General features: G+C 40.1%; 1 protein-coding gene across 1 annotated transcript in view; it reads left to right on the top strand.

Moving 5' to 3' along the window:
• The window catches only part of LOC108753556 (dynein heavy chain 3, axonemal-like), a 14,907-nt gene extending 2,508 nt beyond the window's left edge, over positions 1 to 12,399 (top strand). The window contains exons 6-13 of the mRNA XM_018495225.1: positions 93 to 320; positions 547 to 4,371; positions 4,554 to 4,859; positions 5,108 to 10,150; positions 10,227 to 10,384; positions 10,746 to 10,951; positions 11,312 to 11,874; positions 12,029 to 12,399. Of these exons, the coding sequence (XP_018350727.1) occupies positions 93 to 320; positions 547 to 4,371; positions 4,554 to 4,859; positions 5,108 to 10,150; positions 10,227 to 10,384; positions 10,746 to 10,951; positions 11,312 to 11,874; positions 12,029 to 12,325 (10,626 nt within the window). The 3' untranslated portion in view covers positions 12,326 to 12,399. The remainder of the gene's footprint in view (positions 1 to 92; positions 321 to 546; positions 4,372 to 4,553; positions 4,860 to 5,107; positions 10,151 to 10,226; positions 10,385 to 10,745; positions 10,952 to 11,311; positions 11,875 to 12,028) is intronic.
• The last annotated feature ends 972 nt before the right edge of the window (positions 12,400 to 13,371 follow it).

The following is a 13,371-nucleotide window of genomic DNA, read 5'->3' as shown; positions in this document are numbered from 1 at the left end:
ATTTATTTATTTATTTATATTCTAAAAAAAATTCTGAAAATATCAAATATTCGATAAATTCATTGCACAATCTTTTCATTACATTATAATAGGTAATGAGCATTATCACCAAGGTTTTAGACGTAATTATTAGGCATATGACTGGTCCTGATAATTACCTCCAGTGCTATGAAAATTTGTTGTATATTATAAGTGGAGTAGCCGAGAAAAAATTGAACAATTTCTTTATGCTCGAGCCAGTACCACTGTTGCGAGAATTTGAACAACAGATAAAAGCGTACGACGTTCTGCGAAAAGAGATTTCTATGTTCCGATGTAAAGTAAGTATATGATTGAGTCACAATTAATAGGAAAACCTTCGAATAATTCTTTACATTCACACACAGTATAAAAAAATTATTATTTAAAAAATGTTTTTCAATCTTTTTATTTAACACAATATTATTTATCAATTCCCAGGAAAGATTTATAACGCTATGCCATATTTTCCTGTATAATTGCGTATTAAAAATTGATAATTTAAATAATTTGGCTGGTTTGTTTTAGGTCCCATTAAATATGATCGAACTCGATTGCAGTACTGTGAACGATACAATGAAAGAAATTCTATACGCCCTTCGAAGTAGAATTTGCAATTTCTTTGCGGATGAATTACGAGCCAACAATCGCGAATTATGCTCGATTTTTGATGAGATAGCGGAAAATATCTCGAAGATGCCAGAAACAACACAGCAGATTGTCGAACTATTCAACTACCTGTGTGAGAGTCGTGACACAACAATGTTCAACCTGAGGAGACGATTAGCTCGTTCGGTCGAGTTGACATTATTTCTGTTCGATTATCAGCCGCTCTCGACCGACGATATTCATTTAAATTCACGCACCATCACTTGGCCGAAGGAAATGGAGATTGTGATGGAATTGGCAACCAATAGATTGAACATGAGAAAAGACTTCCTAGAAACGGTGCTTCGTACGAGACGAGATACTTTTGAAAAGAAAATAGTTACAATACAATTAACGATTGATCAATTTAAGCGAAAAGATCCACCAGTTCTTACGATGGAGGAAATGGAACAGGCTGTGGAAGAAATTGAGCACATTTCCATAACTATGAAAGAGATTCGTAAAGAAGCCGAAGAAATCAACGAGGAGGAAGGACTGCTGGACATGGACCTGAGTCCATATATGGAACTGCCGACTATGTCTAGCACAGTAGAAACCTTCGACAAACTCTGGCATACTGTTTTGGAATTTCATCAAAATTACGACAAATGGTTCTATGGTTCGTTTGTGGGTTTAGACGCCGAACAAATACGCGAGGATACCGAAAATACGTGGCGAACTCTATACAAGTTATCGCGGGTGCTGACGGAAGTGCCAGGCGCGAGACGTGTCGCCGAGATGGTACGAGGCAAGGTGGAGAAGTTCCGGCAGTTTATTCCAGTATTACAGATCATCTGTACTCCAGGTCTACAAGCTCGACATTGGGAGGCGATCAGTAAGATTGTCGATGTACCGATAATACTAACAGACACTAGTAATTTATCAGAGATGATCGAATATGGTCTATCTGCTTTTATCGCCAAGTTGGAAGAGATATCTTCGATGGCCACAAAAGAGTTCACATTGCTGCGGAACCTACAGAAGATGAAGGAAGAATGGCAGGAGGTGTACTTCGAGCTTATTCTTTATCGAGAAACCGGAGTGTTTATATTATCCGCCGTGGATGATATACAGATGTTGTTGGATGATCACATTCTCAAGGCGCAGACTATGCGTGGTTCACCTTTCGTGAAGGCATTTGAGGAAGAGATGCAGCAGTGGGAGGAGAAACTGATATCGATGCAGGACATCATCGATCAGTGGTTACTCTGCCAGTCCACTTGGATGTATCTGGAGCCGATATTTAGCAGCGAGGACATCATGCGCCAGTTGCCGTCCGAATCAAGAAACTTTCGTAAACTCGACAAGATTTGGCGCAATATCATGTTGTACGTCTTTGATAACAAGCGGGTACTCGACGCCACTGCGATGCCAAACATGTTAAAGGAATTCAAGCTCTGTAATTTACTCCTCGAAGAGATTCAGAAAGGTCTAAATGAATACTTAGAAAAGAAGCGTCTGTTCTTCCCGCGATTCTTCTTCCTATCGAATGACGAACTGCTGGAAATTCTGTCCGAGACCAAGGATCCACAGCGAGTGCAGCCGCATTTGCGAAAGTGCTTTGAGGGTATTAGTAAACTCCGTTTCACCAAAGACGAGGAGATTATTGGTATGTTGTCGGCCGAAGAAGAATACGTACCTCTGAGCGGCAAGATTTACCCAGCCGATGCGAAGGGCATGGTTGAGAGATGGTTGTGCCAAGTGGAAGAACTCATGGTGATATCGCTGCGCGATGTCACCGAGCAGAGTGTATTAGCGTACTTCGATGCCACGCGTGAGGAGTGGGTACTCTCGTGGCCAGGTCAGATTGTTATTTGCGTCAGCCAAATACATTGGACCAGCGAGATATACGAATCCTTTGAGGCACTTTCTATGGCGATCTACTTAAACAAATGCACCGATCAAATAGAGGATATTGTAGCACTTGTTCGTGGCAAACTAGAACCTGGCACTAGGATAACACTGAACGCCTTGATAGTGATAGATGTACACGCCCGGGACGTGGTAAAACTGCTGATCGACAAGCAGGTCGACGACCCTGCGGACTTCAATTGGATAGCGCAACTTCGTTACTACTGGCTGGACGATTGTATTACCGTCGCTATGATCACGACTAATATCATGTATGCCTTCGAGTATCTCGGCAACACGTCAAGACTGGTGATAACCCCGTTGACAGATAGATGTTATAGGACTTTAATGGGCGCGTTGAAGTTGAATTTAGGTGGTTCACCGGAGGGGCCAGCGGGTACCGGCAAAACAGAAACGGCCAAGGATCTTGCAAAGGCTGTGGCTAAGCAGTGCGTGGTGTTCAACTGTTCCGAAGGACTTGATTACAAAGCGATGGGCAAATTCTTCAAGGGTATTGCACAATCAGGAGCCTGGGCGTGCTTCGACGAGTTCAATAGAATCGAATTGGAGGTGCTATCCGTGATTGCGCAGCAAATACTGTCGATACAAATGGCTATAAGCATGAAGCTTGATACGTTTATCTTTGAAGGCACCGAGATAAAGTTGAATCCCACCTGCAACGTCATGATAACTATGAATCCAGGTTACGCCGGACGAGTAGAACTACCGGATAATCTGAAAGTGCTATTTCGAACAGTAGCAATGATGGTACCGGACTACGCTATGATCGGTGAGATCACCTTGTATTCGTATGGCTTTACGGATGCCAAGATTCTTGCAGAGAAAATAGTTCACACTTACAAATTATGCTCCGAACAATTGAGTTCTCAAAGACATTATGATTATGGAATGCGAGCAGTCAAAACCGTGTTGATAGCGGCCGGCAATTTAAAACTCAAGTATCCAAAGCGCAATGAGCACATACTGATTCTTCGTGCCATTGTAGATGTTAATTTGCCGAAGTTCTTGTCCGAGGATGTTTCTCTCTTCAACGGCATTTATACAGATCTCTTCCCGGATGTGACACTGCCTCAACCAGAACATGACGAACTGGTGAATCTGCTGAAGACGAATTTAGAGAAGCGAAACCTCCAGGCTACCGACTGGTACGTGGAGAAGATTCTGCAAATTTACGAGATGTTACTCGTACGGCATGGTTTGATGATTGTCGGCACTGCCCTGGGTGGAAAGACGCAGGCTTATAAAGCGCTGGCCGATTCTCTGAGCGATTTGTCAACTATACGAAAAGCCACGATACGAGAATACCGTACAGCCTACCGAGTGATTAATCCCAAAGCCATTCCGCTGAGTCAACTGTACGGTAGCTTTGATCCGATATCACACGAATGGAGCGACGGCGTGCTGGCCAACACGTTTCGCGAATACGCACAATCTATCGCGATTGAACGTAAATGGATCGTGTTTGATGGCCCAGTGGATGCAATCTGGATCGAGAGCATGAATACTGTGCTGGATGATAACAAGAAACTTTGTTTGATGTCCGGTGAGATCATACAAATGTCCGGGAGGATGAATATGTTCTTCGAACCAGCCGACCTCGACCATGCCTCGCCCGCCACTGTCAGTAGATGCGGAATGATTTATATGGAGCCCTCTCAGTTGGGCTGGCAACCAATCTTTGAATCTTATAAAAAGTACCTTAAAGAGAAATTGTTATTTGAACAGTACGAGCTCATTGTTGAATTGATCGAATGGCTGACCGAACCGATATTGCGTTTTATCCGATATAATTGTAAAACTTTTATAGACACATCGGAGATACACATGTTCTTGGTAAGTACATTGGAAAAATCTGTATAATATTCGATGTGGTAAACTGATTTTATTTAAAGTAGAACGTTATGGAAAAGGAAACTTTTAAGCTTAAAAAAATTACAATATTTCTTTTAAATATCTGTAATTTTTCATGTATTTAAATGTAACATTTTAATACAATATTTCTTTTTGCGTAATAGTCTTTCACGAGAGTATTCAGCATGATGTTGGCAGAGGAGACGCAAGTGAGCACAGTGTGGATTCAATGCGTATTATTGTTTAGCATAGTTTGGGGCATTTGCTCAACATTAATGAGCGACAGCAGAAAAACTTTTGACGTGTACCTGCGAAAACTATTACTCGGTACTATCGAAGCATATCCCAAACCAAAGATATTTAAGTTGACAAAACAACAAATCTTTCCCGATAGAGGTACAGTGTATGATTGGATTTATGATAAAAGGAATAATGGATGCTGGATATCTTGGACGGATACTATGCAACAGGTATTAAGAAAAGCAATCACGTGAGCAATTAAAGAGATAAAATTTTAAATAATTGATATATTTTTTAATATACTTTTGAGAAACTTACTTAAAAGTATATTTAATTAATTTTAAATAACATTAAAAAATTAATAAAAAGCTAGAAAACAAATAATAAAAAATCGAATCTATTAGAAGTATTTAAAATTCTATAATTTATTAATACAAAATAGGAAAATAATTAGACATTTAGAATATATGCATTTCAGGCACCTTTACCAGCAACAGCGAAAGCCAGCGAGCTGATTATTCAGACAAGGGAGACGTCCATTCAGTTTTTCTTTATCAAGAAATTTATGCATCAATCAATACCGCTTTTGTTCGTGGGTCCGACGGGCACTGGCAAATCCGCGATTGTGCTAAACTACCTTGTATCATTGCCGCGGGAAAAATTCTTGGAGAATGTTATAAACTTCAGCGCACATACGGACGCACCGCAGACGCAGGAGATAGTTATGTCAAAGTTAGATAGAAGGAGGAAAGGGGTTTACGGTCCTGCCATGGGAAAAAAGTGTGTGCTATTCGTGGACGACCTTAGCATGCCGCAGGTGGAGATCTACGGCGCCCAACCACCGATAGAATTACTTCGACAATGGATAGATCACGGTTACTGGTTCGACCCGAAAGATACCTCGATGTTGCATCTGGTGGATATTTTGCTGATCACTGCCATGGTACCTCCTGGAGGCGGGTCGAATGTTGTGACACCGCGATTCACTCGCCACATGCACGTGATTGGCATCGATTCTTTCGAACAAGCCACTATGACGAAGATCTTCTCATCGATTCTCGACTGGCACTTCGCCAAGGGTTTTGTTCCGGAGATTTCAAGACTGAGTAGGATGGTAGTGAGCGCTACCATGTATGTATTTCTCGAAGCCATCAAAAATTTTCTGCCAACGCCATCGAAAAGCCATTACAAGTTTAATTTACGTGACTTCAGTCGAGTTATCGGCGGCGTGCTTTTGGTTCCGGCCGCTAGAATGAAGGATCCCGATAAACTTATCAGATTGTGGGTTCACGAGGTATACCGAGTTTTCCATGATAGACTGATAGACGATACCGATCGCGAGACACTATTCAGGATGGTACGATACACATGCTACGAAGAGTTGCGTCAGCCATTGGATAAGGTGCTCGCCAATTTGCTCAAGCCGGGTGAGAAGATGATAAAGAGTTCTCACATTCGCGATCTCTTTTTTGGAAATTACATTGAGCCCGATGCTGATCCGAAGGTGTACGATGAAGTAACGGACCTGGAAGATCTTCAGGAGAAAATGGATTACTATTTGGCTGAGTACAACGTGGTTTCGCAAACGCCGATGAATCTAGTGTTGTTTCGTTATGCCATCGAGCACATTTCTCGCGTTTCTCGAGTATTGTTACAGGATAATGGTCACGCTCTACTTGTCGGGGTGGGTGGTTCCGGTCGTAACTCTTGTGCCAAATTGGCGACCAACATGTGTGAATATCAGATATATCAGATCGAAATTACCAGGATCTATGGACTGACTGAATGGCGAGAGGATTTGAAACACTTACTATTACGCGTCGGTTGTGAAGGCAAACCCACTGTTTTTATCTTCGGTGATCATCAAATTAAGGACGAGTCTTTTATCGAGGATATCAACATGATTTTAAACACTGCGGACATACCGAACTTATATGCGATAGACGAAAAGGCGGAGATACTGGAGAAGATGATGACCCTCTCACGGAACGTAAGCGGCGGTAAGAAAGTAGAAATGACGCCGATGGTGCTCTACAATCTTTTCATCGAAAGAATTAAAAAGAACCTTCACATAGTCTTGACTATGTCGCCAATAGGCGATACCTTCCGCAATCGTCTCAGGATGTTTCCGTCGCTTATCAATTGTTGCACTATAGATTGGTACACGATCTGGCCCGAAGATGCCCTCGAGAAAGTAGCCAGGATGTCGTTGAGAGATCTTGACATTGGTTCAGAACTACGAGAGAAATGCGTGCAGATGTGCAAACAGTTCCACACGAGTGTCTCCGTGACGAGTGAAGATTATTACTTGACTTACGGTAGAAGATATTACATCACACCCACGAGTTTTCTGCAATTGATCAAATCATTATACAGATTGTATGGACAGAAAATCGAGCAAATTACCATGCAACAGAATCGCTACGAAACCGGTCTAGAAATGCTAGATTTCGCTGCTGGCCAAGTAACGATCATGCAGAACGAATTACATCAATTACAACCGAAGTTATTAGCGCAATCGCAATTGAGTGATAAGTTAATGATCCGAATTGAACAAGATACTGTCAATGTAGAGGCGAAGAAAGAAATTGTGGCGGCTGATGAGGCTTTGGCGAACGAAGCGGCTGCGGCAGCTCAAGCAATTAAGGATGACTGCGAGAGCGATTTGGCAGAAGCTACGCCGGCATTGGAAGCTGCTTTAGCGGCATTGGACACTTTGAAACCAGCAGACATCACAATTGTGAAGGCGATGAAGGCGCCGCCAGCCGGCGTTAGATTAGTGATGGAAGCTGTCTGTGTGTTGAAAGGTATAAAACCGGATCGAGTTCTGGATCCAACCACCGGTCAAATGGTGGACGATTACTGGCCCGCATCCATCAGGGTGTTGGGCGATATGAAGTTTCTAGAGAACTTAAAAAATTTCGACAAGGATAACATACCACCAGCTTACATGAAGCGTATTCGTGAAAAGTTCATAAATGACCGAAGCTTCCAGCCAGATGCAATCAAGAAAGTATCAACCGCGTGCGAGGGTCTCTGTAAGTGGGTACGTGCCATGGAAGTGTACGATCGCGTAATCAAGGTCGTGGCGCCGAAGAAGGCGATGCTAGCGGAAGCGGAAGCTGCGTTAGCTGCACAGATGGAAATGCTCAATGAGAAGAGAGCTCTACTGCAAGAAGTAACACAGAAACTGCAGTCCCTCAATGATGAATTCGCTGAGTGTATGCGCGAGAAGAAGAGGCTGGAGGATCAGATCGACTATTGTAGGCAGAAATTGGAAAGGGCTGAAAAACTACTAGGCGGTCTGAGCGGCGAGAAGAATAGATGGAGCGAGACCGCCAGTAAACTGGGTGCCAGTTTGGGGAATGTGATTGGAGACGTTTTGCTATCATCCGGAATGGTGGCTTATCTGGGAGCATTCACAGTGGAATATAGAAATAAGTTAATCGATCAGTGGCACATTTCTTGTATGCAAGCGACTATACCATGTAGCGCGAAGTTTAATTTAATCGATATACTGGGTGAAGCGGTAGAAATCAGGAGCTGGATTATCCAAGGGTTACCAGCTGACAATTTTTCAGTGGAGAACGGTATAATCGTGAAGCATGCTGATCGTTGGTCACTCATGATCGATCCGCAGAATCAGGCGAATAAATGGGTGAAGAACATGGAGAAGCCGAACAAGCTAGCGGTGATTAAACTCACGGATCCCAATTACTCGAGAGTGATGGAGATGAGCATTCAATTGGGATTGCCAGTGCTGTTAGAGAATATTTTGGAGGAGATTGATGCGATTCTAGAGCCTGTGTTGCTGAAGAACATATACAAGCAACGCGGAGTGCTGTACATGAGATTTGGCGAAGTTGTACTAGAGTATAATCCGAGCTTTCGATTCTATATTACCACACGTTTGCGAAATCCACATTATCTGCCCGAGATCGCAGTAAAAGTGACTCTACTAAATTTCATGATCACGCCACAGGGTTTGCAGGATCAGCTATTAGGCATAGTCGTGGCCAAAGAGCTACCGATGCTGGAAGAGAAAAAGAATCAGCTGATAGTGGAAGGTGCGAACAATAGAAGGATCCTAAAGGAGATCGAGGATAAGATCTTGGAGGTTCTCACGACATCCGGGGGCAACATACTCGAGGATGAGACTGCTATCAGAATACTCTCGTCCTCGAAGATGCTGTCAGAAGACATCGAGGCGAAACAGGAGATTGCAGTAAAGACCTCGATAGAGATAGACAAAGCTCGTAATGGTTACAAACCCGTCTCAAAGCACGGTGCGGTTCTCTTCTTCTGTATCTCCGAGTTGGGCAACATCGATCCCATGTACCAGTACTCACTACCATGGTTTCTGCATCTCTACGTCATGGCAATAAACAACAGCGAACAGTCGACAGACTTGGATTTACGAATGAAGAATCTCAATTCATATTTTACGGCAAGCATCTATAGAAATGTATGTCGTTCTTTATTCGAGAAGGACAAACTGATATTCTCTTTGGTCCTCTGTGTCGGTCTACTACGCGCAGCGGCTAAACTAGATGAAGAGCTCTGGGTATTTTTATTGACGGGTGGAATAGCTTTCGACAATCCTTATCCCAATCCTGATCCTTCATGGCTATCCGATAAATCCTGGTCCGAGATCGTAAGAGCTAGTCTCCTGCCAGGTCTTGAAAAATTGAGGACATCCTTCCAATCCAACATATCACAGTGGCAAGCATACTACGATCTGTCGAACCCACAGGAACATTCTTTCCCACCACCATTCGAGCATGAGGATGAGAATTTGAGGAAGCTTGTAATCTTGAGATGCATAAGAACCGACAAACTGATCGCTGCTGTTCAGGCATTCATCATCCGTCAGATGAACGCATCTTTCGTGGAACCGCCACCATTTGATCTCCAGAGTTCATACGACGACTCGAGCAATGTTACGCCTCTCATCTTCGTGCTTTCGCCTGGATCGGATCCAATGGCTGGGTTGATCAAGTTCGCCGAAGATCGCGGGATCTCGAAGAAAGATCTCATGACGATATCGCTGGGTCAAGGTCAGGGCCCAATTGCAACTGACATGATCGAGCATGGTATCAAGAGCGGCGAGTGGGTCATCTTGCAGAACTGCCATCTCGCTATATCATGGATGAAGGAACTCGATCGGATATGCGATGAGATTATCGTGCCTGAAAACACGCATCGCGATTTTCGTTTATGGTTAACCAGCTATCCATCCAAAGGATTTCCGGTGACCATACTGCAGAACGGTGTCAAAATGACGAACGAACCGCCGAAGGGATTGAAAAACAATTTGCTGCGAAGTTACCTGAACGATCCTATATCGGATTTTAAGTTTTTCCGCGAGTGTACGAAACCAGTAGAATGGAGGAGGCTGTTGTTCTCTCTATGTTTCTTCCATGCGGTGGTGCAGGAAAGACGAAATTTTGGTCCACTCGGCTGGAATATACCTTACGAGTTCAATGAATCCGATTTGCGTATCTGTACTCTGCAATTACAGGTATGGCAGCAGCTTTCTTTTATTAATTTAATAGATATCATGGGATTATTATAATTGTGCTATTTTGTTAATCTAGTTATTTTTAAATGATTACGACGAAGTACCATTCGATGCGCTCATTTATCTAGCAGGAGAATGCAATTATGGAGGCAGAGTGACCGATGATAAAGACAGAAGGCTGCTGAATTCGCTGCTGAAGAATTTTTACAATCCTGAAGTTATTATAGAAATAAAGTAATATCACTCGTTCTTAACGTTATATAGAATTTAAAAAATCTAAGAACATACTCTCTTTGATTTTGTAAATTTTTTTATAACGAAAGAAAATTTAAGCTTAAATTATAATAAAAATAAATAAGAAAATTATTTTTTACATTTCTAAAACAGAGATATTATAATTTCAATAATATTGTAATTTAATTTTATATAAAGAAGAGAAATGAATCAAAATATGAATTAAAAATGGAGAAATTAACAAAATTATGAAAAGGATGATTGTTGGAGACAAACAAATTTTTAAGACTTTAAATTTGTCAGATAAAATGTTATAAGTTTTTAAAATTTTTATTAATATGTAATTCGTATCTCTTCTCAGATACTCATTTTCTCCGAGTGGAATTTATCACATGCCGGAGGACACGGATTATGAAGGATGTCTGAAATACATTCGCAGCTTACCAATTAATCAAATGCCGGAAGTTTTTGGTTTGCATGAGAATGCAGACATAGCGAAGGACAATCGAGAAGCAATGCAACTGTTGGCCGGTGCACTTTTAACCCAGCCACAGATCAGCGGAGTAGGCGAGTAATATATATTTCTTTAATTTTAAATGTTTATTGAGCTATATTTCTTTTTTTTTTCTTTTTATAATTGAAATATTGCTAAATTTATATTAATATGAGAGAGTTTTTTACATAGTTCAGTACACTTAACTTAGACTCGGTATACATTATTGACAAAATTGTGAAAATATTGTAGAAATAATTTATTGCACAAGATCACAACATTATAAAAATGTTATACAATCTTGCTATTATATAAATACTACCGTAAAATGATAGCGACAAAAATGTTGGCGTGGAATTTATTTGCGATAATACAACATTACTGCTTCCACATAATACAGCCTGTGTAATAACAGTTTTATTAATTTTCATCAGGTGTCGTGAAAGATACGGACGAAGTAGTTTTTACTTTGGCTGGTGAGATTTTATCAAAGATGCGACCACAATTCGATATTGAATACGTATCGAGGAAGTATCCGGTACTTTACATGAATAGCATGAACACGGTGTTGCGTCAGGAACTCGTTAAATTCAATGAACTCACCAAAGTCATCAAGGAAACATTGGACAGCGTGCAGAAAGCCATTAGAGGGTTGGTACTAATGTCACCAGACTTAGAGGATGTTTATCTAAGCATGAGCATCGGCAAAGTGCCACTTACTTGGGACAGAAAATCGTATCCCTCTTTGAAACCACTCGGCAGCTATGTGAATGATCTGTTGGCAAGATTGCAGTTTCTACAAGATTGGATCGATTACGACGCACCGAATGTGTTTTGGATATCCGGTTTCTTCTTTACACAGTCATTTTTGACAGCGGTGCTGCAGAATTACGCTCGCAAGCACAAAATACCGATCGATCAGTTAGACTTTGAATTCGAGATCACTCAGTTCGAATCGAGCGTCAATGCTGCGCCTTCCTATGGAGTTTATATAAGTGTACGCAAAGTTTTTTTATTAATATATAATCTTAAATAATAGTTCTAAAAAAATTAAAATTTGAGCTTTTAATATAAATAACAGTATTATCTTACAGCAATGACATGTTTCTTTATTTACATTTCTTATTGATCTTTATCCGCTATGTTTTTAGGGTCTCTTTTTAGAGGCAGCTCGATGGAACAGAGAAACGAGATCGCTGGATGAATCTAAACCTAAGATAATGTTCGATATGCTACCCATTATATGGTTAAAACCTGGTGAAAAGACTAAATTCGACATAAAAAACGTTTATTATTGTCCAGTGTACAAGACAAGTGCTAGACGCGGTGTATTAGCTACCACTGGACATTCTTCTAATTTTATATTATATATCCTAATCCCGACGGATCTAGACGAATCGCATTGGATTAATCGAGGTGTAGCTGCCCTTTGTCAACTCGATGATTAATGAAAGCACTAAGATATGAATCATTGAAGTGATTTATGCACAATGATTTATTGTGCATACAAATGGGCAATATATCTCGAAAAACTGATAAAAAATATATTTAATGAAATTAATTATGTAGAAATATTTTAATTATTAAAGAACTTTATGACAAATTATCGGGAAATCAAAAAGTACAAATACTTTTACAATATAAATATATTTGCTAACAACAATCATACGTCATCGTCATTTATAACATTATTCAATCTCATATATACATTATATTGTTTATTATCATAAATTCGTATAAACATATACATATTTCATAAAATTTTGTGTATAGACTATTCGATTAAAAACAATAATGATAATTCTTGCTTGATCATACATGATCAGGATTGTACGTGCTTTTAAAATAGAATGTGATCTTTCTTAGATACGTAGAGACATACCAAGAAACAATTCTTATGTACAGAAAAAATATTTTGTAATGTACAAACACGCACATGTATATTACGGAATGTAATATGCATAAGAGATACTACACGCGAATCCCCTTTCTCTTTGTGAAAATTATGGAAGCAGGAATGCGTTCTCTAAAAGTATCACGATGTCTCGTATACATATTCATTAGTACAATGTCTTCAATAGAATTTTGATTGTCAAGAGAATAGTTGATCATCACATTGACTATACATTTCTATTCGTCTGTTATGCATTATCAAAACATATATTCAACGTTCATGACCAAATAACATACGAAGAATAAAATGCGTAGGTATTACAATGCATAAAGATGTTTCAAAAGCCGCACGATTAGATTTTGATGAAAAAGATTTTATAAATTATTTTATTAATTATTTAAAAATGATATCTTTGTTTTAACAGCAAATCTGTGTCATTTTGTGACTTCAATTCAATACGATTTTCAACTAGATTTCAAGATACGATTTTTTATTTTTTATTAACTTTTCTTATGTGTTTTACAGTTTTGATTCTTGTAATTTAGAAATTGCGAAGAAAATGTCCGACTTTTAATGCATCTTGTATGTATGTCACAGTTA

This window comes from Trachymyrmex septentrionalis, unplaced genomic scaffold (assembly GCF_001594115.1).
Source record: "Trachymyrmex septentrionalis isolate Tsep2-gDNA-1 unplaced genomic scaffold, Tsep1.0 scaffold7, whole genome shotgun sequence".
In the NCBI taxonomy this organism is placed as follows: domain Eukaryota; kingdom Metazoa; phylum Arthropoda; class Insecta; order Hymenoptera; family Formicidae; genus Trachymyrmex; species Trachymyrmex septentrionalis.
The sequence above is the reverse complement of the archived record's forward strand: the minus strand, read 5'-3'. Positions and strand labels throughout refer to the sequence as shown.